This window comes from Salvelinus fontinalis, chromosome 19 (assembly GCF_029448725.1).
Source record: "Salvelinus fontinalis isolate EN_2023a chromosome 19, ASM2944872v1, whole genome shotgun sequence".
Taxonomy (NCBI): domain Eukaryota; kingdom Metazoa; phylum Chordata; class Actinopteri; order Salmoniformes; family Salmonidae; genus Salvelinus; species Salvelinus fontinalis.
The window spans coordinates 13076815-13104796 of NC_074683.1; the positions used below are offsets into that span (position 1 = coordinate 13076815).

Consider the following 27982-nt stretch of genomic DNA (forward strand, 5'->3'; position numbering starts at 1 on the left):
CTAGTTCTGAGATGAATTTGTAATGTGGTAATATCCATTGTTATAGTCCATTAAACACACAGTGATGTCAATGTGGCCATGTGTCAGTGAGGGACATAAGTAGGGGAAAACAACAGAGATTCAGAGGATAATAGCGTATAATCCTCAGGGAATGTCACGACACAGGAGAAATTCAGTAGGGAGAAAAAAAGAGCAATAATTATCTCTATACGCCCCCACCCTGCTCCGGCCTTATGATTCTCTATCCTCCCTAATCACCACACACACACGCAAACACACCGAGCTCCTTCCTGTGTGACCATATAAGGAGGCGGCTTCCTCCATACGAGCTAGTTGCTATGGCGACGGAGGAAGCAAGCACAGGAACATGCACGCAGGGCAGGCAGACTCTGGCAAACACTTAGCCGATGTACAGCTGTTGTGTTACTGCTGCTGCTGGTGGTGGTGGGGCTGTTGCTTAATTACATAGCAGACACACACTTACACATGTACACCATCACGCACGCCCCCAACCCCTCCCACACACACCCGCCCCCACACCCACCACCTCCTCCCAGACACACACCACACACACCTTGTTGATATGCAGTTGCTGCTGCTGGAACTGCTGCTTGTGTTTCTCCAGGAACTGCTGGTGCTGCTGCTGGACCACCAGCTGCTGCAGGGCCTGGGCGTTCTGGGGCAGAGGGGCCGACTGGGTCCTCCCTAGGGGACGGTGCTGCCCACGCAGCTTGTGAATGGAGGGCGACTGCAAGGGCAGCCCGCCCAGGCCTGAAACACAGGAAACACCAACAACGTTAAGAGGATGATCCACAAGTAACATTGGGGACCTACCAAATGGAGGCAGGTGTGGAAGGACAGGCTGATTGGACGGGCTGGTTGTTATGGCTGGAATAGAACGAGAAGAATGGCATCAAACACATTCAATACACTGAAGAAATTACTATGAGCCGTCCTCCTTTCACCAGCCGCCAGTGAAACCACCACGGAGGATGGCCTCTCAAGACCATTTTTTGGGGGATGATGTGTTTTGGATAGTGCCTGAGACGGAGTGGATATGCTTACAGCAGGACAGACCTAGTGGGTTCTGGGACTGCTCCAGGAGGACCATGTGCTGGAGGAGGGGGTTGTGTGCCGAGCCCCCATCAGTCAGGTAGGAGGGCAGGTGGGCCCCGGGGATGAAGGGAGTGTTTATGGGGACGCCCTGCTGCAGCCTCTCATGCATCGATAGCCTGTCACCATCCTGCTGGCCTGACGTCATCTGAAAGGAGGAAAACATATGCAGGTGCCGGGTGGAAGTTGCCCCTAAATGCAGACCAAGGAATCATCTAACTGTAGTGCATTTCCCTGTCATATATTACGGGGCAAAATACTGCATATCAGTGAACTAATAACTCTGCCTGACTTCACTTGGAAGAGTTGGAAACATGTAGAGAGAGAGAGAGAGATAGAGAGAGAGGGTAAAAAGAGAGGAAGGGGGGGACATTCCTTACAAAAAAACAAAAAGGTTGACTGGGCCATCTGAGGGGGTAGAACGTGCGTCACTGACCTACTGCTGGTCATTGTCTCTCAATGGGGCCTTTCTGAAATGGAAGTGGGGCTGAAAAGCCACATACGGCAGATGGACTAGGTCTAGACAGGGCCCCCGCTATGTGGAGTCTTCCACTGTGAAAGGGCTGTGTGCGCAAGCAAGCCCTCAAAGTGGAGGAGAGGAGAAAGGGAGAACAGAGCGAGCGAGAAGAGAGCGAGAGCTAGGGAGAGAAAAGAGTACATTGGGATGAGAGGGCAAGCCGGTGGAGAGAGAGAGAGAGTGTAGTAGGGAAAGGAAGAATGTGGGCGAGAGAAAAGGGGAGAACGTGAGATGTCAGGGTAGAGATACAGTAGAGTGCAGAAGAGGGAGAAAAAAGTATGAAAAAAAAGAGAAAATACTAACGAAAGAAATACCAACGAACAACATACAGAAAACAAACAAAGGAATGAACCAACAAGACAGAAAGAAAGAACACAAAGAGCGAGAGAAAGCAGGAGTATGAACTCACGCTGGACAGGCCGGTGGCTGGCAGGCCCAGGGTGATGTTAGGCAGTGAGGGCGATGTGTACAGAGACAGCTGGCTCAAGGGGCCCTCTCGGCCGGCCAGCCTGTGGGCCAGGGAGGCCTGGAAACAGAGGAGCACACAGTCAGAGAAACACACACACTGAAACACAAACACTGGCCAGATAAATAGACCCCACTGGAAAAATAAACAGCCCCCCGCGGCCTCCTGCCTACACGGGGCAGTCTGGAGCACATGTCGGTTACAGAGACACACACTCAGCGCCTCAAACACTGACAAGGATACAGAGATACACACACAGCCACTTGCATTTCCACCGCCACGTGCACAGACACGCAAACAAACGCAAGCACCCGTACGTACACACACAAACAAACAGTCACACCGGATCAAACAAGCATGGAAGCACACGCGCTCGCACGCGCACACACAGGCCTTATAGTGTGAGCCAACAACTAACAAGTAACACTTTATTTGGGTCTGGGCCATATGAAGCAAACAGTCCTCAGCAATGTGACTGGGAGTCAACATCAAAGCAGATTGAAAAGAGAAGAGTGTATCAGAAGTCCATGATCACAGCAGCCGAACAGCTTGATGCAGGTTCAAGTTATAGTGGCTGCTTACCTCTACTGGACTAGCGATGCCGTTCTCATTGGTGATGTTACTGGAGCTGTTGTTGGGCGAACTGGGGCCCGAGCCAGGTGCGCTGTTGCAGGCCGATTCTGCAACAACAAAAAAAGACACAAACCACAAGACATGTGGCTCCCACACAACACGCATACTGATCAAGGTACCAGGTTGGAAACCTATCGATTTCAACCCACAGAACAGCACTAAAGTTACAGATGCAAGGGCTGTGCGAGTTTGATCGTGTTCCGTTTGGGCTGAGTGGTGCACAGGAAGCTTACCAGCCATGTCCAGAGAGCGCTTCTTGGCAGTAGTGATTATTGGACCATCCTTCCTACGTAGCAGTGGGCTACTTCTGCGCTCTGTCACCTTCTGTTTAAGCCTGGACCGGAGCTTCAAGTTGGGCTCAGAGGCTAGAGAGAGAGAGGGAGAGAGAGAGAGGAAGAGAGAGAGGAAGAGAGCGAGAGAGGAAGAGCGAGAGAGGAAGAGCAAGAGGGAGAGAGAGGAAGAGGGGGTCCATTAAAACACAACTTGAGAGCATAACATACACAACAACGATGACAGAAATCTAAAAAGAAGAATATGCAGTTCTTAGTAAAGCCTTTTTACTGGCATTGCCATTGAGGGCATACTTGAGAGGAAAATGAATTGGGTTGAGAGCCACAGGAGGACAAGCAGCATTATATAGGTTGATTATGACACAGATGAAGAGAACGAGGGTGAAGGGGCCTGGATTCTAGAACATTCAAAGAGGAGAGAGTGGAGAGACACACAGCTAGTGTTACATTTTGCAATTCCACATGCATGACCTGCAGGATTCATTTGAATCAAACCAAAACATTCTGCTAAACATGAATGAACACAACACTGTAACAGGGACCGATGTGAAATTGTTCCACGTATTCTGTTCCGTCTTGCACATGATATAGTTAAATAAAGGTTCAATGAAAAAAAAAATATAAAAAAATATGCAGAAGTATTGAAGTGGGTATTAATCAAATGGCCACCCAGACTATTTACATTGACCAATACCCCTCCCACCCCCCTTTGTTTTTACACTGCTGCTACTCACTGTTTATTATCTATGCATAGTCACTTTACACCTACCTGCATGTACATATTACCTCGACTAACCTGTACGCCCGCACATTGACTCGGTACCCCCTGTATATAACCTCGTTATTGTTATTTTATTGTGTTACTTTTCATTTTTTACTTCAGTTTATCTAGTAAATATTTTCTTAACTCTATTTCTTGAACTGCATTGTTGGTTAAGGGCTTGTAAGTAAGCCTTTCACGGTAAGGTCTCCACCTGTAGTATGTGACAAATAAAATTTGATTTCGATAACATTCAGAAGCTGTTATCTTTCTGAGGAGATTCTCGCTGCTCTGGCTTCCCTGGCTGTCAAAGCCTCAGAGGGCTTTTGGGCTTCTAATGACGAGAGTTCTCTCTCTCTCTCTATCTGCTGCTGCAAAACAAGCACGTCACTCCGCTCTCGCTCTCCTATCCTGCTGTCTGAAACTGTCTGTAAACAAGAAAAAAAAACTCCAGACCCCAGCACACTGCCTCCCGCGGCGCGACTTCTGCTAAGCCGCGCTCAGTAGAGACCTGAGGTGAGGTCACACTTCTCTGAAATGCCTTGGAGAAGAGAGCCTTTACTGGAGAGTGTTCACAATTTAGACACGATTAGTCTTAGATCGATGGCGCCAAACACCACATTGTGCCGCGGAGCCGAGAATGAAATGATCACTGCGAATGAAGCACTGCACACGGCGCTCACCTGGCACCTCATAAAGGTTAGCCAGTTCAAGGCATTTAGTGCTAACAAGCTACTCCTTAAAGGGGCTACTTCTGGAAAGACTGACGGAGCAGATGTGAAACGACCTGATGAGACGAGCTCCAAAAATGTGACAAGGACGAGCAGCACTAGAGGGAAAGAGTTTTCCAGTCTTGGCAGCTCTTGCAGACCCCATTCTTAATCAAGCCTGTCTAAATGCCAAGCTAATGAATAGCTCTTGTTGTCAAATGCTCTCTATTAAACGAGTGTGTGTTTCTTGTGCCCTTTTTTTTCGGGTTTGCAAACAGTCGTTTTGGTTCATTCTCGCTTTCTGCGCAGAGAGGCGGATAGCCTTCCTCTCACTCCCCTTCCCTTCAGTTAGTCCGGACCAAACGTTCACCACCAGTTAACCCTTTGGCTTAGCTCGTAACCTCGTGTGAAATGGGTCTGGCTACAGAAGGCAAGCTACGCTCATTAGCGTAGGACTCAGGGCCATGTCTGCATCCACTTGGCCAAGGCCCATGGGACTCTGGGTTTTCAGTCAGTGGATATCAGGGAATGTTTGTTGTTGGTTTTCCCATCCCTTCCCTTCAGTGCCATGTATCCTTGAATGTGAAAAACAGGTATAAGAGTTGACCAGTTGACCCGTTTTAATGCACTCGGTGCAGACAGAGAACACCTCTGGCCCATTTGGGACGAGCGAGGGCTTTGAGTGCGCGGAATGTATCCTTTCTATGAAAGTGCACTTTCAACTTGAGGGGCTGAACTTGCGGTTGAACTTATACAACTTGATTATCAAAAAAAGAGTGGCGCTTCTTGTAAGTGGAGGGCACTTGTCCAAAAGGCTTCGTTAACAGGATCAGGGGAGACCCGGTCATGAATGTTGTGCATTAGCAGCTGGAGTGTATGGGAACACATTCAAAGAGACAATTCCTCGGAAGAATTATAATGCAATCTAGCACAAATTAGCCTGACCCTTCCAATATGGCTGACCAAGTGAACAATAGTCTGAAGTAGTTGACAGTAAGGTGGTGCAGACTACGTGTATCCACAACAGCTGTCTTGAGGTAAACTAACCATAGATGGGTGATGTGTTTATTTGTGGTTTTGCCGGCAGATACTGCAGCATAGGATTTTGTGAGTATGTGCAGGAGTGGGGGGGGGGGATCTCTGTAGCTCGGTTTGGTAGAGCGTGGGGCTTGCAATAACAGGATAGTGGGTTCAATTCCCGGGACCACTCATACGTAAAGAATGACTGTACTGTAAGTCGCTTTGGATAAAAGGGGTCTACTAAATAGTATACAGTGTATTATTATATTGGTATCCGGGTATTAGAGAACGTACATTAGAACCTTGGATTAAAAAAGGGGAGATAATTGGAGGACGATTCTCATGCTTGATGATGACGACAGTCGTATAATCGGGTTGTGTGACGGACTAGTAGATTTACAAGTGAGACAGATGAAGGTGGGTTGAGCTACAGAAGCGTCGACACACTCGTTTGAATAACAGATTAGATGCAAACGCTGCATTAGAGTTCACATCTCTCCTGTCACGCTTCAGTAAAAATCTGTCTCGAACAGCCACCACATAAAACGCATGTCCCCCCTGTAAAACACTGCAACGCTGCTGAATAAATAATACACTCACTAAAGTTCCAAGGAAAGAGAGACATAAACTATGAGAGACGTCAAATTTGCCATTGGACCTTCAGCAATGAGCTTTATTTGCGGTGTGGTGGACTGTGGCTCAAGCAGACCAAGCGGGCCTAGGCTAAAGGACGTGGCTGGCAGCCAGGAGTGGAGAAAGGGCTGAGACGGGGATGGATGGGGGGATGGATAGAGGTTTGCGGCCGTGCCAGGGTTTTCTCGGTTCTCTCACGCTCAGAGGAGAGATGGTGGGGGTAAAGTGTTGATGCAGGCAGAACCAGGGGCTTATGGCCTGTCTGCTCTGCAAGCTGGAGGAGCCTGTGGGGGTTCACCCCGGGACGCGGTGACTTTGAAGGGTGTTAGTGCTGCCACACCAAACGACTCACTGCAGGGGCCCACTGCTGACTCTAGCAGTCTCTCTCTCTCCGGAATGTCTATCTATGTGAATGAAGTTTTAACATTACCTCAGAGGCAGCAACAATCACAATAAACAATATCGCTGTCTGTGAAATCAAACTCCACAGCTAGGCTTCAGTCATGGTTTCTCATTTCTTCAGTGTACATTGAAACATCAAGGAAACAAGACATTTTTCACTTCAGTTTCTCCACAAACATGGTGAAAATAACATGGCTCCAGGGACAGAGATGGTCCAGTCGCTATATTACCACAGACACGAATGAGTAAGACGGGCACAATCAAGTGAGTCAAACAGAGCTACTCCAGGAAACTGAAGGGGCTCCTCTTCACATTGTGAATGGGCTGTGATTATCGTACGGTTTGATGCCTGAATGAGCATCATTATCATGAAGATGAACATGGAGATGCTCATTCTACGCTAATTTCCTGAATTGTGAGTGGGTCTACGCAAAAGAAAGAGACTTCTTTGGTGCTTTGTCTATTCCTCGTTAGGTTCTATTCCTGTCCGTGATATCTTCAAATCAGCGGTGAACAAAAGAACACGAGACCAGATTTTCGGTTTGATAACTTGAATCTGTTCGCTGAGGGTCAGTTGAAAATACTAAGAGATTGCCTAAGATCTGATTTTACCAACTCTAAAAAACTGAAAGAGTTTCACATTTCCTTAACTGGTTCTAAGGTAACTAGCATCTCAATATGCTGAAATGGCCGCTATCTGTGTGATATTTGATCCGAATATAAGTTCACACAATATTCATATTTTATGACCAATATCTTGTTGTTGAATATATCTACTGTAACAAAATGTATATCTCAGAAGCTAGTTATTTAGCATGGGCATCGCTTATCAATGACCTCCTACACTACCAGCGAAGACATTTAAAATACAGTTGGGGGATTTTAGATTCCCCACGTTCCAACTGTAAATCTCCATATTAGAGATATGAGGTTGATACGAGGGAGAGAAGGAGACACGGATGAGCAAGGTGACATTTTCCCTCTGACATTAAAGACAGACGAAGCCTCCTCGGAAACGCGATAAGACGGCATAAAACATTTGCAGCCTCCGCCGGCGGAGCGGAGAGAAGTAGCGTCGCAAAAGGGGAAATGACACACGCCGCTGTCTTCACCCGTGAGTGGTTTAATAACAGCTGTGAGTGGTTTAATAACAGCTGTGAGTGGTTTAAATAACATGCAGAGGGCAATGAGGTTTCAATGGCTGGCTAGGAAAGAGATGGTGGTGGTGTGGCCTGGGGTGGCGGTTTGGAGAAGACGGTGTTGGAGAGTGTGCGTGATGGGACTGGACGGGCAGGGAGTGTAAAGTACAACCCGACTACACTCGGTGATATGAGGAGATTCATTAGGAAAAGAGGGGGGGGGGGTGAAATATGTGGAGTATGCATATGGTTGTAATGTACACCTTTACCTAACATATATTACAAGCCTGGTACCTGAGCTGCTACGTGCTAATCACAAATTACCTGTGGAGTCAAATAAAACACCTCAAATGTGGATGTACAGCAGTTCTCCCTGAGTGAACAGCACAAGGTAGCACACAGTAGCTAATCTTAAAACATTTCCAGTCCTTGGCCCTCTCCCGTTTCTGTCACGACGTTCCCGCTCGTCGCCAGGGGTGCTTATTTACGCCGATTCTGTTGCAAAGCGTTTCTTAAAACGGAAGCAAACGGAAACAAAATGGGGAGCGACCTACCTGAGTTTGTCCAATAGAAAAACTGGTTTTAGTTGCACTAACGATTACACCGCAGGATAATGCATTCCTGTCCACATCCCCACAGGCGGCAGGGCTGTCGGCAGCCCAGAGCACACAGAGGTTGATCTCCAGCTGGGCGAGCCGGGACAGACGCGGCCAAACGAGCGCAGACGCCGAGTGAATAATCACCGCCTAGACCCCACATTACAGGCAGGGGACAACCAAGAGTTTCTCAAAGGCTTTGAAACAGGAAATCTCCAACCAGTGCTGCTGTGGTATCAGACTCTGTGTGTTCCATAGACAGCCTTTTCGTTTTCTTGTGATTCTCATGTCAACAGTGTTCTCATGTTGGTGATGATTTATAAAACCCTACTGGACTCTTGATCCATGTCTTTCTTCAATAAAAATATATCCCCTTAACAACGGGAACCTTTATAAATATAGAATGGTAATAAGAAAAGGAACACAGCAGAAATGCTGAAATACTCTCCTTATAAGGTCACGAATGAGCTCTTGAATGTCAAAGATCATAGGTGAAACGTAGTAGTAACGTGGATTGATAATCTACCCCACTGTCATATATTATCTGCCCCAACACTACAATGCTCTACACACAACACTGCTAATGATCCCGAAGCAAAAGCCGCAGGGAACTAGGGGGAAATTGGCCTGCAGTGCGTCACTGGTGTCAACAGTTGTGTCACCCATGGCAACTGGCACAAGGTAACACAGTTGGCTACGTCTACTGTACATTTTTTTGATGTCTCAATATTTTGGACCCATTTCCTCTTGCTGATCCCGTCACCATATCGCTATTAACTAGCCACTATGACTTTAGCGAACACACTTTTAGATGAGTTACTGTGTGGAAAGAAGAAGTTAGAAAGGGAAGAGCTTTTTTTATTTTATATATTCAAACACAGCCAAGTGAAAGCAACAAAAAAAAACAGCGATAGTTGACTCCGAAGTGAAAAGCGATCAGGGGTCAGGTGACGGAGGCCTACCTGTCTTGCGGAGAGGAAAGTCGTCTTTGGGGTCGTACATCCCCAGGATGGCGTGGCTGTAAGGGGACATCCCTGTCTGGGGAGGGGAGCTCTGGTCCAGGGAGCTGTGCTGCGTCTTCCTACAGAGGGGAGACAAATACACATTTACAGTATTTCATTTGGCTCCTTCAAAAGGAGCAAAGGTCGACCTGACTTCTGAGGCAGAGGACGTCTGGTAATTTGAAGTAAGATAATTCCCCATTGTCGATAAATACATTTAACAATTGTACACAGTATGACGGATAATCATCAACATGTAATAAGATGTTGAAAAATCGAAATTCAGCTGTTCAATTATTTCTTGTCATCGTAAAATCTGCTCTTCGAGAAGCATCAAGGCACAATGCGCCCATTATTGAAAGTCACACACACATACACGGATGAGCGTTACCACAAACACAGGATTCTCTGTTCCCTTCCCACCAGACGGAACCTGCTCTCAGGCAGACCTTTTTATTTATGGCCCGGCACTTTGCATGCCATCTCAGATTACCCACAATGCACGTGCCGAGCCTGAAGTGGTGCGGCACCCTGTGTTTGTAAACAAACCTGCTCCGACAGGGCAATAAGTGGAAAGAGATCTGACGGAGCCATAAAAGCTACTACTGCTGCATGGACCTGCTAGTGTGTGTACGATCTGCTGACGTTGCCCGTCTGTCTGTGCCAGTCTCTCTGACTGGGTAACAATGGTCCGTGCCAGTTGATGTGGCTTCAGAAGTGTGAGGGAGAAACAGGCATCAGGTATCTGTCTGCCTGTCTGTCTGTCTGCTACTGAGTATCCATCTATCCTAAGCTACCATTAAAAAAGTGTGTGTACCTGTCTGTCTCTGTGTCCGTTTTCCATTTTATGTGGCTACTATTGATTTATGTGAATGCTGATTTTTACGGTAGGTGGGTAGCAAACAAGTAAAGAGTAAACAAAATAATGTAAAATTCCTGTAAAACCGTCAAGTGAAAGTCATATCTTAGCTAAATCAATAGAGAACGTGTCATTCATCAATAAAATGGGCGGGGCTTCATAGTTGTTGATGGGAAGAGCAGATGTCGGCACTGGATGGCGCTGACCATTGATTGGACTAGCCACAGCCTCCCTTACACATAGCTTTGACAAGGAAGACACCAATGGGGAAATAAACTTCTCTCCACGCTGTCCTCTCAAGGACTTAACCGTGACTACTGGTGTCAAAACTTAGGCCGTGGCTGACAGAGAACAATTTTTCACAAAAACACACTCATCAACCTATGGAAAAACAGAAGCCTACCACAAACCAGCACAAACACACACACACACACACACACACACACCATCAAATGCGTTAGGGACAAGTCTATGAACACCCCCAACCCCTCCCACTCTCAGAGTTAAGGAAAGAAAGAAAGAGAGAGAAATTGAGAGTCAGTTTTCCATCTCCTGATCCACAGATCTCGCCTCATGAAAAGGTGCAGCAGTGCATGGAGGAAAGGTTGAGAGAGAGAAAGAGCAAGAGCAAGAGAGAGAAAGAGGGAGGTGGAACAAAAGAGAGGGGGAGTGAGAGATAGAGAAACAGAGAGAGAGAGAGAAAGTGTGGTGCCGGTGTGTTAATATTCATCAGGTGTTGCCTCTGAAAGCCCTTTCTGTGCCCCCTCTCATTCCCCCTTATCAGAGGGCGACAGCCGAGGTGCCGGGAGATGGGTTAGGCGTCTGTGTGAGGACAGGTGAGAGAGCAGAGAGAGAGGAGGGGAGAGAGGAGGGAGGGCTGAGAGAGTTTGGATGGAGAGGTATGGCCGATGGATGAGGAAAGAGGGGGGAGGGCAGCAAGACAAAAAAATGGGGGAGAGAGAGAGCAGAGGTAGAGAGAGAGAGCGTGAGGGACCAGGGAGAGAAAGAGGATGGAGGGAGAGAAGGATAGGGTGCAAAATCCAGGATAGACATACTGCAGAGGGAGGCAGAGCGTGAAGGAGACAGAACAAGAGAGCAAGAGAGATAAGGAGAGTGAGAGAGAGAGGAAATGAGTCCTTTCCTGTCGTTTCCCATTCACCGCCTTATCTTTTGCCTGAGAAAAACGTAGTGTTCAAATATTTACAGAGCGGAGAGGTGGCATCCTCTCTTCTCTTCCCTCTCTTCAAATGCACCAACTACTTAAAGACAGGAAACTGTCAATCACAAACTACAAACAGGAGCCCACGACTTTGTACAGAACCTCATTCCTTCAACAATGTACTTCAATTCAAACAAGTAGATGGGTTAAAAATAAAAATACAGAATAGACTTTAAAGATTCTAAAAGTCTAATGAGAAAAGCACTAAATATTCAACTCGGGTGAAGGCACCCAGTCACGCACACAAGTCAGAATTTGGTCCTGAATAGTAGATTCGGTCAGTGGCACAGACTGTAGAACCTAATCCTAAATAGACCCTTAGCTCTTACCTCTTGTACACTTGTGTAGATCTGACAGGATTGCTTAAGCTGCAAGCAATATGGCGAAATTCTATAGTTTCCGATGCAAGATGGAGCTATTACCATATTGCTTATACTTATCCAGTGGCGACCCGTCATTCAGGGCAGGTGGGGCAGAGCCCCAACTGTTTAGCTAACTTTTATTAATTTTTAGATTTTTTTGTGTGTGCCTGTTTTGCATGTTATTTTGGCATTAATACGTGTCACATATCAGTTTGCAAACAATGTAAAAAAGAAGACGAAAAAAAATCAAAATAATCATTGAGTTAATAAAGCCTCCATACAAACATGGTCTCTTTTGCAGGTGTTTCAGCCTAGCACAGTGCTTTCTGTGGTGGTGGGGCAGCCAGTGGAAAATACAGAGCGCAGGGGTTGGTAATGTTCTCTAGTTGGACTGTGATTGGCTCGCAAAATCTATGGGAAGAAATCGAAAATTCAACCCACTTGGGTGCTGCCATAGAGTTACATTAGAAGTGCCCATCCAAGAAGGCTCAAGGTCATTGGCCACAGATAAAATGACGTCAAATCACTTTATATCTACCGTAGCTTTGATTGGACTCATACTTTCAAAATCTTAGGTAGCAAGCTATAAGTCATCATCATGAATCAAGTCGACAATCTACTAGCAAATCCTTCTCAAACTTTGTCATATGAACAGAAATAATGAAGAGAAATTATACATAAAACGTATCGGTGCTCATCGGCTATTGGACATAAAAATTACACAACAAGTTGAAAATTGCAAATTCAACAATGAGTGGTTTGGAAGGAATCAGTGGCTAACTGCAAGCATTGCAAAGCAATCACTAGCCTGCAATTTAGCGGAGTGGGCTTAAAAGGATAAACATTCAACATTGGCCATGCTGTCAATCCATCATGACTTCTTCCACGTTCAAAACAACTGGAAGCTCAGAACTGGGAAATCTCAGACTTCAGTGAGTTCAAGACAACTGGGAACTCAGAAGAAAAAAAGCTCTGACTGGGAAAATAAGTAGTTTTTTTCAGAGGTCCCAGTTTTCTTGAAAGTAGCATAAATCCAGAGAATGACAGACTTTGATGACATGGTTTGATGAAAAGTTTTTCCCACGAAGGACCGCCGCGCCACCTTCCTGTTCAAGTGAGCACAGCACAACAAGGTGAGTCCACAAATGTATTGTATGCTGCTGCATAAATGATGCAATATGCCAGGGAGATATGTATACTGTAGCTAAGAAAGAAATATTAAGTGTATGTTGTGTAGTAAGCTGTTAGTAGCCCATGTGCTACTAATTTGGTTCATTTTCCTCTCATAATTTAGCCTATTGTTTTGACTTGGTGGTGCACATGTAGCCTATAACCTGTTTTAGAGAAATGTCATCATTGAATATTGTAAGAGCTTTCATTGTCTGCTTATATGCCCCCTTTATTTATCCTACGGTTCTGACTTGCTGTACAAGGAGAATACTGTAAGAATGGCCCATGTTCTGAACTCTGTCGCTGTACATTCCAAAAGTGTTGAACAAATAAGTTATATTGACTAAGTCCGTCCTATCGTGCTCATTAACGTCTTAATCGAAATGACGGATTGCCTCTTATCCGCTTGTCGTCCCCTTATGCCATAGTTTGTACATCTCAATTGTCAGTAGAAACCACATTTGTTTAAGCAAGTCAGACAGATCAGCTATGTTTTTTTAAAAGGCAGTAAATGAAGCTGAATGAACTGTTTCGCTGCCAGACAAGGCTCCGCTGATAGCCAGGTGGTAAGGTGTTGGGACTGCTGTTGTTACTCTGCTGTTGGGACAGCTTTATGTAGGCCCTAAGTTTGTGGGCACCGTTTGTCACCATTATAGTACAATTCATCTATTGTTTAGTGTTGTGGCATTGCTGGCATGCATAAAACATTTTTGGGGTGAGTTTGCCCCACCAAGATGTACATGCTAAATCGCCACTGAACATATCATATCCGTTAAGATCTACAGAAACACATAGGGGGTAGACAGAGGATAGAGGTGACTTTTGGGTTATAAGGCTTTGCAGCGTCCATGAAGAACAAAGATCAACGGCATGCCATCATTCGGCATCAGAATGGTGCCACCATAATCAAGTAAGGCTTATCCTATGGTTGGGTAAGGATGTGGGGTGTGTATGTGATACTCACCCGTACCAGTAGCGGGGGTCAGGGTTCATGCAGTGGTTGAGGCTGCGCTGAGCCAGGGCTTTCTTCTTGTTCAGGACAAACTCCTGCAGCCGCATCTTGACCTCCGTGCTGGCCACCGCACCTGGGAGAGATGATCGAGAAGCCAAGGGTTAGGGACTACAACATTTACAGGACGTGGACTACAAATACCACCTTCAAAACAGCCTGGAGGAACACGTGTCATTCTGTTTCCTTCTAACAAATATGGTTCCTCCTTAGCCTTGTAGAACCAGCCTGATCGCTGCACTGATATCCTTGTACTGTAGCAAAATCATTTCTATAAACTCGCAAGATCAGTGTGGTAGTATGAGGCTAATTCCTCCTGGCTTTGGATTAAACTTGAAGATAGATCTTCACAACATCTTTATGATATTACATTATGTATGGCATCACATTTGCAACTTACGACCTGGCCAAAATAAGGCAAAGCAGTTCGACACATACAACAACACAGTTACACATGGAATAAACAAAACATAGTCAATAACACAGTAGAATAAAATAAAATAAAAAGTCTATATACAGTGAGTGCAAATGAGGTAAGATAAGGGAGGCAATAAATAGGCCATGGTGGCGAAGTAACGAATAGGGAACTGAATCTAACGAGGGAACAGAATCGAGACGACAACAGGATCATTCTGAGTGAGATACTAGAATGGATGTGATCTTCCCAGCTGATCTTTGTAGCCTGAAAGCGTGACTGAACATAATTGAAGTCTGTGGGAGCATAGAGTTACACAGAGTTTCCCTAGAAGGGAAAACGCACGCTTTTGTGGGAATTCCACCGAGACAGTGGCAGTTAAATTGGCAAAAAATATTTCATGTCTTTTTTCTTTACTTCAAACAAGGCATCACAAGGTGCGTTTTTTCACAGCGCTCTCTTCAATTACCACCTCGCCAACACAGTCAACACATCCCCGAGGGGAGCCTCCACACAGGGAGAGAGAGACGGAGAGAGAGAAATGGAAAGAAAGGTAAGAGAGGGAGAGAAAAAGAACGAGAGTAAAAAGAGAGAGCAAGGGAAGTGTTTCTGTGTGTGTGTGTGCATACAGTACTTCTGTAAAAGTGTCAAAGAGAAACACACAATTAGTGAAAGAAGACGGAGCTGGCAACAAGTGACTAACGTGTCAAGCGGTGAAGCAGTGCAGGGGGGGAGGGGGGTGGTACATAGGAGAATATGATGACTGCTAATATAGACGCATTTTAAATCACATTGCGGGACCTAAGTGCTGACATCTCAATTTGTACGCCTTGCCAATGAGGCAAATAGGCTTTTATGAGACTGCCTTGGAGGCAATTTACTGCAGCACTTAACAAAGCGCCCGCTGTTTACCATCCAGTGTTACTCTAGATGCAAGCCTAGCGCCGTACATATACAGATTACAGGAAAACACAGTTTGAGATGTAGCGTTTCACGGACGCCATCTTGGCACCAAAGCACATACAAAGAAACACTTGGTGCCAATATGGCTGAGTTTTCCCCAAAATGGCTGCTTTGGTTCTGATAGTGAAGCAGTGAGGTGTTGGGTCGGGCTGCCCTGACTCCTTGTGCTTGAAAAGTTGTGACATTTACATCTGAAACTGTTTTGGGGAGGGCGGTTCCAACGTCCGAGCTAGTGTTAGGAGAACGTTTGGGGAGCTTTAATCTTTGGAGAGTGTGCTGTACTGTTTTACAAGAGGTTGGGTAAAACGTAAGTAAAAAATCAAAAAAACATTTGCTGGGCAGCTTTAACTTCTTGACGCTAGGGGTCAGATTATTATTATTATTATTTTTATTTTTTTAAATAACGTTCCCAAGGTAAACGGACTATTTCTCAAGTCCAGATTGTAGAATATGCATATAATTTACAGATTAGGATAGAAAACACTCCAAAGTTTCCAAAACTGTCAAAATATTGTCGAGAATAACAAAACTGATTTTGCAGGCGAAAACCTGAGGAAATCTAACCCGGAAGTGATTTTTTACATTATCTTTTTTATCTGTGTTTCATTTCCCATCTTTCTACCATTTAAAGGGGTATCATCAACAAAATTCCTTTTCCAATGGCTTCCTCAGGCTGTGACCAGGCTTTAGACATAGTTTCAGGCTTTTATTTTGAAAAAATTAGCGAGATTTTTCAAAACTAGTCAGGTGTCCTTTGATTAGTTCCTGCGAGCGAGAGGGGTAGCTCTCCATTTTCTTTCTCTCTTTTATTGAATAGGTTACGGTCCGGTTGAAATATTATCGATCATGTATGTTAAAAACAACCTGAGGATTGATTATAAAAAACATTTGACATGTTTCTATGAACATTACGGATACTTTTTGGAATTTTCGTCGAATGGAACGAGGCTGTAGTTTTCTGAATATAACGCGCAACCCAAATGGCGTTTTTTTTTAAATAAAAAGTAATATTTATTGAACAAAAAGAACATTTATTGTGTAACTGGGAGTCTCGTGAGTGCAAACATCCGAAGATTATCAAAGGTAAGCGATTCATTTTATTGCTTTTCTGACTTTCGTGACCATGCTAATTTGGGGCTAGCTGTTCTAGCATTGATTGATACACTCACAAAAGCTTGGATTGCTTTCGCTGTAAAGCATATTGTCAAAATCTGACACGATAGGTGGATTAACAACAAGCTAAGCTGTGTTTTGGTATATTTCACTTGTGATTGCATGATATTTTTAGTAATATTTTGCACCCTGCAATTCAGTGGTTGTTTAGGAAAATGATCCCGCTAAAGGGATCCGTAGCGCAGAGAGGTTAAGAGGATTTACTGCTATTTACCCAACTCCTGCTCTCATACTCTCATACTGCACCATCACTGATGCTAATGCTAACACTGTCCCACTAATACTATGGTGATGTAGCATCAGCCATGATACTGCTGTGTTAGCCACAATGATAATACTCTTTAGCCACAATGTGATGAAAGTAGCATTGTCCATGGTATATGATAATGTCAAGATAACCACAGCATATGATTTAGCCACAAGGTGATAATGTAATGTTAGCTTGGGGTGTGAATGTTTAAACGTTAAAACTTTTAAACGAAATTGCAACGTTAACTGAAAAACTTCCACAAATTTTTTATCACAGTGCAGTTATCACAAACCTACTACTAACATCATAAAGGGGGAGAAAATGTATGTTCAGTGAGCTCAGATCAACCCTTAAAGAGATGGGTGGGGCTAAAGCTTAAGAGGGTGTGAATGATGCTGAATGGGTGGAGACAAAGAAAAGCTCTCCTGTTGGTACCAAAACATTCAAAGGTCATTTTCTCAAAAGTGAGATTACAGGTTTATCACCTTTCAAAGCAGAATTACTTCCCCATTGTTCCTCAAATGCAGTGTATGATATACCATTTTGTAGCTCTGTGTCTCCGCTTTTATCCAATGTAAAAAACAACCATTTCAAATGTTTCTACTTAAGACTGAATCAAGGCGGTCAGTCACAAATGCTCTTATCTTTTTAATGGGAAAAAATATTTATAAAAATTGCTGTATAATTCATTAACATTTTTTTCTCCCTTTGTCACATCCCTAGTGTTAACCACAAAGAGATGATGCAGAATTGGCCACACTATATGATAATATAGAGTTGGCCACAACGTAGTAATGTAGCATTGGCCCCATTATATGACAACGTAACGTTAGCCCCATTATATAAATGATGTAATTCGGAGCAACTCACTCTCCTGGCCACGCTCCTTGTTCTTGAGCAGTAGGAGTTTCTGCTCCCTCTGCTGCTTCTCCATCTCCTGCTCTTGGCGGTGTCTCTCCATCTTCCTCTGGTGCTCCAGCAGCTCCTGCTGATGCTTCAGAGCCAGGAGGTCCTGCTGGTGCTGCAACACAATGTTACCACAACGGTACCACAACATTACTACAAGGGTGGTACAACCACCTGCTGATGCTTCAGGGCCAGGAGGTGCTGCAACACAACGTTACCACAACTTTACTACAAGGGCAGTACAACCACCTGCTGATGCTTCAGGGCCAGGAGGTGCTGCAACACAACGTTACCACAACTTTACTACAAGGGCAGTACAACCACCTGCTGATGCTTCAGGGCCAGGAGGTGCTGCAACACAACGTTACCACAACGTTACTACAAGGGCAGTACAACCACCTGCTGATGCTTCAGGGCCAGGAGGTGCTGCAACACAACGTTACCACAACGTTACTACAAGGGCGGTACAACCACCTGCTGATGCTTCAGGGCCAGGAGGTGCTGCAACACAACGTTACCACAACGTTACTACAAGGGCGGTACAACCACCTGCTGATGCTTCAGGGCCAGGAGGTCCTGCAACACAACGTTACCACAACGTTACTACAAGGGTGGTACAACCACCTGCTGATGCTTCAGGGCCAGGAGGTGCTGCAACACAACGTTACCACAACTTTACTACAAGGGCGGTACAACCGCCTGCTGATGGAGTAGAGGGAGAGGGATGGAGGGACGTGGGGGGAGAGGAGAAGGGAGACTAAAAGGGAGGGAGATGGGGAGAGGGAGAGGAATGGAAGGGAGAGAGAGACATGGTCACAGATGATCTATATAAGGTGATATCAGACAAACAAAAAGCACACGCTTGAACACACACTCTGACACACTTCCTTTCAATGGCAAATATGCATGTATTAGACAATCTAAAACCAATGGCTGACGTCAATATCACTCAATTCCAACAGCTAGCATCCCCTACAGATTTCATAGCTTGGAAACAGATTATTTGAATTTCTTCTCAAGAACGGAAGTCAGCAAGAGTGAGACTAAATGCCTAAATGACTGAATGATAAAAGCCTCACTATGGACAGTGGTACAGGTGGGTGTTGACTGGAAGGGAGCAGAATAGAATACAGTCAGCAAGCTGTCAAGGCATAATGCAGAGCTAGTGATGTGTCGACTGGAGCTTTCCGACAGAGTTATTTTTAGCCTAGGTTGCCTCGCTCCCATTGGCTGAAGCTGCGGCCTGTTTGCAGAGCGAAATGTTTCTCTTGTTGTCACACACATGTATGAGCCAGTACACAGTTTCTCAAGGACTGGAGATTTGAAAAGCAACCCAACACAACCGGCGGATCCAGTTACATCCAACACACACACACACACACACACACACACACACACACACACACACACACACACACACACACACACACACACACACACACACACACACACACACACACACACACACACACACACACACACACACACACACACACACACACACACACACGTACAGGCATGTCCTCTCCTACACCCATTCTCTCTGTCCTTAAAACAGCACATTGACAATCTGTTGAGTCAGAATGCCCTCGAGCAAAGGCAATGGAGGGAGGTGGAAGAGCAGGGTGTCGGGGAGGGGGGGCGGGACAAACACACCTTAACATGCTCCTGTAGCTGGACCTCATGCTGTCGTGAGAGCTGTTCATGTTGCCGCTGGAACTCGGCGATGAGCAGCTGTCTCTGGATCTGCTGTTTGTGTTTGAGGGCCAACAGCTCCTGCTGCAGCTGCTGCTCCCGAAGACCTGGGACTTGTCCTTGGTGGCACTGGTCGTCTGGTCGCGGTGCCAGGCCAAAGGGCTGGTCCATGCGCAGGTCCATGGGGATGGCGGCCGGGGGCACCTGCATGGGCAGTGCCGCTCTCACGTCGACTGGGGAGAGGCAGAGAGAGAATGGGTTACTGACTGATTTTTCATGGTTGTTGTTCCTTTATGATGTAGGGTTCAATCAAAAGAGAAAGGATAGTCTTTCCCAAGGCTCTTTCTCACACACACACACACACACACACACACACACACACACACACACACACACACACACACACACACACACAAGTAATTGCAGGTCCTATGGTAGCCCATTCAATGACATTGAATGACTCATAGAATAGACACCCGAAAGGCTAACGAGTCTTCATTCTGGGACTACACGGCACGGATGCTAGTTTAACTATGGCAGTTTTGACACACTAGGGTACACCAACACGCTGAGTGTGGTGCCAATGTACCACAATAGGAGTTTTGTGATGTTGGGAGTGACGGAAGGCTGCAAACAAAAGGACAAAACCACTGAGAGCAACTACTATGTGTGTATGTGCAAGCATTGCCACCATATGTGTGGACTGGGAATAGATGAAAGGGTGAAGTATGCTCACGAAGAGCAAGAGGAGGGGTGTGTGTATTTGTGTGTGTTTGTGTTTCTGTGTGTGCTTCTCTGTCCGTGTGTATCCCAAAAAGGATCCCCACTCATTTCCACTGTGTCAGCTCACAGCAGGGCACTAATCTCAATGCCACGAGTTCAAGGGAAAAGAACAGGACTACAATGACCCTGGCTAGAAGAGGAGTACGGATGGGGATTAGGGACTAACAAATGAGGTCCCCCTCAGAAAGGTCACAGAGTTTATCAATGCAGAGCACAGAATAGACAGCCAAATCTTCTTTCCCCCTCCCCCTTATTAAATCTAAACTCTACTGTCCCCAAGTAACTGTCTTCTTTAGGAAGTAACGATAGAAGTAGCCGATGCCAATAAGCTACATGGACAGTGAAAAGACAATACAAAAGACGACATATATGACTCCTTTCAGGAAACTAGGTGTGTCTCGCGTGTCACTACTTCACAGGAGAGGCATTTAAATGTAAACATTTATTTTTCTCAAAATGCTTTCATGTGCCATGATAAAAAAACTTGTATACCATCTGTAAATACAGAATTGTTAAATTACGAGCCTAGTTGGTTTAGTCACGGAAAAAGCCAGGAACCTTCCCGCTAGCCATGATTGCCTGAGATAATGGATGGGCTGGACATGCTGAGAGATGAGTTCGGATTGGTCTGCCATGTAGCAGGCTTCTGTCTATAAGATGAGCTGCTCACGTGGATTTTTTGAAAGATGCTTTCCACTTTCTGGAAGACCGATTTTTGAAATCAGTGGAATATCAGGTGGAAGCAGAGAATGATAGATAAGGAGATAGAGAAAATTCTGGCATTTGATTGCAAATATGCGGAGGGAGTCGAAAAGAGAACACACAGAAGGCTGTTATAAAACACCTGTCTCTGGATTACATCTTCAAACTGAGGGAAACCATGGCATCCGTGACAGAGAGGGAGAAGCGATCATCCATGTACTCGGGTAAGAGAGTCTAGCTAGCTACATTTTCAGATATTATACGTTTCTAATTCTGTAAGAAAGTCATGTTCAGTTATGGTTCATTGTGGTTCATTGTCTAAACAAAAGACTTCACTACGCAAGTAACCATTTCAATATACCGTTTATACCTTCTGCATCCTGTGCATGTGAAAAATACATTTTCATATAGTGTGTGTTTACCAGAAACGGTAATGTGAAGAACATGACCTGCACCAAAGTCAAATTAGGATATAAAGTTAGGCCAAAGAGACAGTGTCCAAGTTCTAAAATTCTCCGGTAGAATGCCCAGCTTTAATTTAGTAATTAGCTTGCCTTTAACTTGTAAATAATGATCTTGTTGTGAGTTTCTTTTCCTGTAATAATTAATACAAATTAGCTAAAGTTATAACGCTGTCAGCTATATGATATGGTCATTATTTGAACTAGCTAGCAAGCTAACCTAACATTAGCTAGCTAGCTAACAAGCTAGAAACGAACTAAAACATTGTTTATAAAGTTGCTTTTAGTTGCCTGGTTTGCTAGATTGACAAATACTAAATTCATTTTTAAACAGATGGTGTTAAAATACACCAGTTATGCTATTTTGGACCTTTATACTTTTACATAATAATTACATTATTACACAATAACAAGCTTGATGTCGGATGATAATAGAATGTTCATGATGTCACCGCGACAGCTGTCTACAGACATGTCGATAGACGTGGTATAAACCAGCCTTTAGTCTTGAAATCTTTGGTTGTTTACTAAACTACCGTACTCACTCTGTCTAGCACATGGCCTCAAATGTGAATCCAAACCATTCAAGGGCTATTTTCTCAAAATTGGGGTTAGAACTTTATCAACTTTCAGAGCAGAATGACTTTTCCAGTGTTCCTCAACTGTAGTGTATGATATATCATTTTCTTGCTCTGAGTCTCTACTTCTGAAATTGTGTTTTTTACATTACATAAATGTTGCTACATGTGTCTGAGAAGAAGGGAGGGTGGGAAAAGATGGGAGGTTGGGATAAACGGGAGGGCAAGGATGGGAGGGGCTGATAAGCGTGGCTTGGGTGGGGTAAAGAGGGGGAGAAAACTGTGTTGGGGGTGGGGGGTTGGCTTGAGAGAGGGAGAAGGAAGGATATAACTATACTATAATGTAATTGTATTATAATTTATTTTACTTGCAAACCTGCTGTAAAAAGTGAAGAGTTCTGGACAGATTAGGAGAGGATGTTGATGTTATTATTATTCCTTGTTTGTCATTACAGTTAAGATTCAATGGTGGTTATTGGTGAGAGTGGAGAGGGGCTCTAGGGATTGTGATGGGGGGACTGGGAGGGCATCAGACACTTCTCTGAAGTCTTCCACTTCAGCCACTCTGTGGACCCACTCTCCCCAAGTAGACCCCACCAGCCACTATACGTTCATTTAAATTACAAGGTATGCTCTATATATGTAATGCATACAACAACTATGTATTCACACTATGACTCTCCCATTCCATGGAATGCCCACCGCCCTCATACGACATGTCTGCTAAAATGTTTTATCTGGTTATTCAATAATCGACAGAACAGACAAGGTTAACGTTGACTCTATACAAGTACAGACCAACAAAATCCAACGTATTACTAGAAACGTGCATGGGCTTCTTGATGGGGAAAAAAGCATATGGTTCTGAACACTTAAACAGATTGTCAGCAGATGTGATTTTCCTGCAAAAGTTACATTAAAAAAAGAGAAATGTCATATTTAAAGCGAAGCTGGGTTGGAGAGGCCTATGCTGACACCTACTGTAACACCAGCAGAGGTGTAGGCATCATGATAAATAAGAATACACATTTTCCCTTATATCCCAGCACACGGATCAAGAAGGCCATTTTCTAAAGTTAAATTGTACCTTACTTGATGAAAAATGCACATTGATTTCAATGTATATCCCACCAGGGTCAAATCTGGTGTTTTTAGATTGGATTTGATCTAATATAGCTGGAATTCTGAGAGGAACTATTATTTGAACAGGCAATCTAAAATCATACATTCAATAATATTGACAGACGTAGTAAAAAAAATAATTTCTAAAAGTAAGAAAAGCTATTCAAGAATTGACTACATTTTCCCCCCCAAAAGTGCACTCAACAAAAAATTGGGTTAAAAAAAATCATGATATAGTGATATCGGATCATTCTTGGTATCATGCCTAATTACACCAATAGAAAATACACTTAGAGAACAGAATATGGAGAATGAACAGAGTGCATCTTCAAGATCAGAAATGTATTAAATACTTTAATGAAAAAATAAAAACATTTACCATTACAAATGTAGACATAGAGGATAGAGAAAAGCTGACCATTAGGGGAATGATCTCATACTTGGGAAAAGTTAAGTTTGAGTTAGTGATTATTTTTCTTAAATGTTTATCTTAGAAAAAGTCCATAAAAAAAATCTTTACAAGGTAAAAAAGAAAATCTAATGTTTTACTTTTGAAGAGAGCCAACAGGTTGAACTCAAATAAAGCATACTACTTAATGGTAAATAAACCTGGTAAACATCTCGCAGCCCTCACAAAACGAATACACAACAAAACAGTTATAAGCCTAAAAGATAAAGATACAGATGCATTAATTAGAAACAACGTTGTAATTAATGACTTTAAAAAGTTTAGGAAAATCGATATAAATCAGAATTAAACAATAGTGGGACTGATCCTGCAGCCTTTATAGACTCAACAACCCTGAAGCAATTATGAGCAGACAATAAATAATCACTAAAAACAGAGAATAACCCAAAAATAAATATTAGACAGTTAAAACAGTTGCACGGAGAAAAGCAGCAGGAATGGACAGCTTTCTCATTGAATTCTATTTAACATTTTGGGACAAAGCAGCAACCCCTATTTACACAAATGACAACACTCAATTCAGTGTTTCCTAGTTCCATGTGTCAAACTGTTATTTCAGTAATATTAATAGCAGCAATATCAGGAGAGTCCCCTGCTGATTACTGACCCATACGTTTAATAAATTGTGACAATAAAATAATAATAAAGCTCATACGCAATAGGATGGCGAACGTTTTACCAGACTTGATACAGACCAATCAACCAGGGTTTATTGAAAATAGACAAACAATAGAACATATTTCAGGTTAATACAACACTAAAAATATTGTTTATCATGGGTCTGAGAGTATTTTAGGTTGTCACGTCCTGACCATAGTTCTTATGTGTTTTGCTTGTTTAGTGTTGGTCAGGACGTGAGCTGGGTGGGAATTCTATGTTGTGTGTCTAGTTTGTCTGTTTCTGTGTCCAGCCTAATATGGTTCTCAATCAGAGGCAGCTGTCAATCGTTGTCCCTGATTGAGAATCATATATAGGTGGCTTGTTTTGTGTTGGGGATTGTGGGTGGTTGTTTCCTGTCTCTGTGTGCTGCACCAGATAGGTCTGTATCGGTTTGCCACTTTTGTCATTTTGTATTTGTTTAGTGTTCACAGTAGTTTTGTTAATTAAACATGTTGAGCACTGGCTACGCTGCGTGTTGGTCCGATCCCTGTTTCACCCCCTCTTCTAGTGAAGAGAGGGAAGGCCGCCGTTACATAGGTGCCTTTTGGCGAACTCCAAGCTGGCTTTCATTTGCTTATAACTGAGGAGTTGCTTCCGTCTGGCCACTCTAACGTGATGAAGATTTTTGGTGCTTTTAATCCATTTTCGAATAAGACTGTAACATAACAAAATGTGGAGAAAAGGACGGTTTCTGATTAGTTTCCAAATGCACTGAAGAGGAACAATGGGTACATAGAAGATGTGCATGCTCACCCCCAGAATCTTTTCATGTGTCTATTTTCAGACGATAAAGCTAAGAACATAAACAACTTCATAGTTAAAAACACTATAATAACATAGAAGAAAATGAAATGTATTCTACATGAACCAATATCACTCCCTAGAAACACACCCCTATGGAAAAATTCTTATTAGCATTTCAGAATTCACCAAATAATTGGTCCACATGACAAACTAAAGGTATAGAAACCGTAAATTACTTGGTAATAGGAAATAAATGTATTTCCATGACAGCCTTAAAAAGCATGATTCGAGTGACCAATGTAGATATTTTAAAATATATGCAACTTAAAAGTTTTATTTTACGACATTTCGATTTGAAATCTTTTGGATTTCGGAGAAATCTTGAAGGAATCCTATTTGAGCCAGAAAAGGATACTCATTTGATAGGTAAGCTAAACAAAACCTTGCAGATAGCCTAACTGACAATCTCTTAAATAATATATATAAACTATTGAAACCAAGACTTAAAAAGAACTGATATTGGCGCAAGATGGAGGCAATATTGGAACATAACTAACCAATTGCAGTTAATTTACACTTAATCCAGTATAAAACATCTATAATTTATTTTATAAGAGACAAAATTCACAAATTCTACAGAGGCAGAGTCATGTCTTATGTGTAACACTAACAACGACTCAATAATCCATGCCTTCTGGGAATGTTATAAATTCCAAAAGTTATGGGCAGAGTTATAAAGTTGGCAAAAGTTACCTGATGGGTTGGACGATACTTTTCTCATCAATCATCTTGAAAAAAGTAGACTTACAAACTGAAAATCAACCAATGTTCTGTTGTTAACACAATGGAAAGGTCAAACGCTTTATTATCGAAATGTTGAATGTGCGTGAGGCGACGGAGAGGAACAAAATGGTGCGGAGAGTGATGCGGGCGCTGGAGATGGGGGTGGGAGCATGTGGGTCTGGGCAGGTGTGATGTTGTTTGTATGTGCATGTTTTGTATTGTTTTTACATTTTTTTAAATCAAATTGTACAAAAAAAGAATAGTCTGCCACGCTCATCACGGAATAGCGTAAAAATGTGCTCTCTGACGGCATGGGTGTGAGGGGTGGAGGGTATGAGCACAAAGGCGGCATTGAGGGTGTACTCAGAGGGTAGGAGGGGGTAGCAAATGCTCTTCTGGACAGGAAGCAACTTTCTGTGTGGTGTCTTTGAATAAGTAGATAAGAGCTTGTTCAGCTGGAGCCTTATTGCTTGGCACGGAGACGAAGACAAAGAGCTGCTACGTAACACATACACCATATGACGTAGACACACGCCTGAACCCTCAACATAAATTCTCACACATTTGTACAACAGTCAGTGGTACAGAGTTGGTGGTACAACAGTCAGATCTAAGTGACTCCAGCGAGCACAAGACGTTGAAAAGACAACATCTTTTGCTCATAGGAATGAGTCTCCGTAACCAACATGTCTTTTCAACATCTTTTGCTCACAGGATAGTTCTGATATGTTTTATACCTTCAATTCAGACAGTAGCTTCAGTCCTCTGCAGGGCACAAAGGGACAATATGTGAGATGTTGGATGCAATCCACACTTGGTCTACACTGTATGTAAAGAAAAAGTCATGTCTTTCTGTTGAGCCGTGTTTTACAGTGACACTCTTGGCCTAAACGCATGTTGCTGTCTGTCTTGGCAATGACTCCCTTTTGGTTACATAAAGGATAAATAGAATTACAAAACAGAAATGGGTCAGAACGAAAGAATTAGACTTGTACGGCGAGAGCTTTGGGGCTGAGTGAAGTAAAAACCCCAATGTCCAGACAGTTGTTCTTAGTTATCTTTCACTTGATCCCTTCTAATCTGGGTTGGTTGGGACACTCCTGGTCATTGGCCTGCCCGAGAGGAAGAGGAGGTGGATGGCTCTCACACAAACACGTCTGCAGTCAAACAAACCCATACACATGTGAACGCGCACAAATACATGCGCACAAAAACACACAACACACACACACACGGTGCCTTCGGAAGGTATTCATACCGCTTGATTTATTCCACATGTTGTAGTGTTCCAGCCTGAAATCAAAATGTACTAAATAGATCTTCTCTCACTCATCTACGCACAAAACCCCGTGATGACAATGTGAAAATATAGATATATTTTTAAATGTGTGCAAAGGTATTGAAATACAGAAATCTAATTTACATATGTATTCACACCCCTAAGTCATGCCTTTGTAGAAGCACCTTTGGCAGCGATTGCTCCAAGAGATTTCCACACCTGGATTGATCCCAGCCATGAAAGCTGCCAGAGCGCGTGGGGGACATTGCATACATCCGCTTTGACAGGCTCATTGTCCACCCTCCCTCCCAGAAGCCTGGAAGGGATGAGAGAGCCAAGCCTATGGGTTCGTAGCTTCAACCCCCGCAGCACAGACACACACACCAATTGATTAATGGACTGCTGAATGTATACATTGCTCTGTTGCTTTGTCTGCTCTTTTCAGTATGATGCCTTTCTCTGATAAGCTACCCAGGAAAGGGCTGAAAATAGCCCATATTAATATACGTTGCCTTAGAAATAAGGTTTGTGAAATCAATAACTTGCTGACATCAGATAACATTCATATATTAGCCATTTCTGAGACTCACTTAGACAATTCATTTGATGATACATCAGTAGCAATACAAGGATATAACATCTATAGAAGAGACAGGAATGCTTATGGGGGAGGTGTTGCTGTATATATTCAGAGCCATATCCCTGTAACGCTTAGAGAAGATCTTATGTCAAGTGTTGTGAAGTGTTGTGTTGTGGGTTCACTTGGCACATCTAAAGCCTTTTCTTGTGAGGTGTTGCTATAGGCCACCAAGTGCTAACAGTCAGTATCTAAATAATATGTGTGAAATGCTTAATAGTGTATGAGATGTAAACAGAGAGGTCTACTTTCTTGGGGACCTGAATATTGACTGGTTTTCATCAAGCTGTCCGCTCAAGAGGAAGCTTCTCACTGTAACCAGTGCCTGTAATCTGGTTCAGGTTATCAATCAACCTACCAGGGTGTTTACAAACACTACAGGAATAAGATCATCCATATGTATCAATCACATGTTTACTAATACTGTAGAACTGTATCCGTACCCATTGGATGCAGTGATCAC

General features: G+C 43.6%; 1 protein-coding gene across 5 annotated transcripts in view; it reads right to left on the reverse strand.

Annotated features, from left to right (window-relative positions):
• hdac4 (histone deacetylase 4) overlaps positions 1–27982 on the reverse strand; it is a 236352-nt gene that overhangs the window by 60342 nt on the left and 148028 nt on the right. For 4 of the 5 annotated variants that reach the window (XM_055870842.1, XM_055870841.1, XM_055870839.1 and 1 more), the window contains 9 exons: positions 19263–19534; positions 17571–17721; positions 13855–13975; positions 9242–9360; positions 2963–3094; positions 2679–2776; positions 2040–2156; positions 1066–1261; positions 575–771 (listed from right to left, as the gene is read on the reverse strand). In XM_055870842.1, the coding sequence (XP_055726817.1) occupies positions 575–771; positions 1066–1261; positions 2040–2156; positions 2679–2776; positions 2963–3094; positions 9242–9360; positions 13855–13975; positions 17571–17721; positions 19263–19534 (1403 nt within the window). The remainder of the gene's footprint in view (positions 1–574; positions 772–1065; positions 1262–2039; positions 2157–2678; positions 2777–2962; positions 3095–9241; positions 9361–13854; positions 13976–17570; positions 17722–19262; positions 19535–27982) is intronic. The other variant, XM_055870840.1, reaches the window with a different exon arrangement.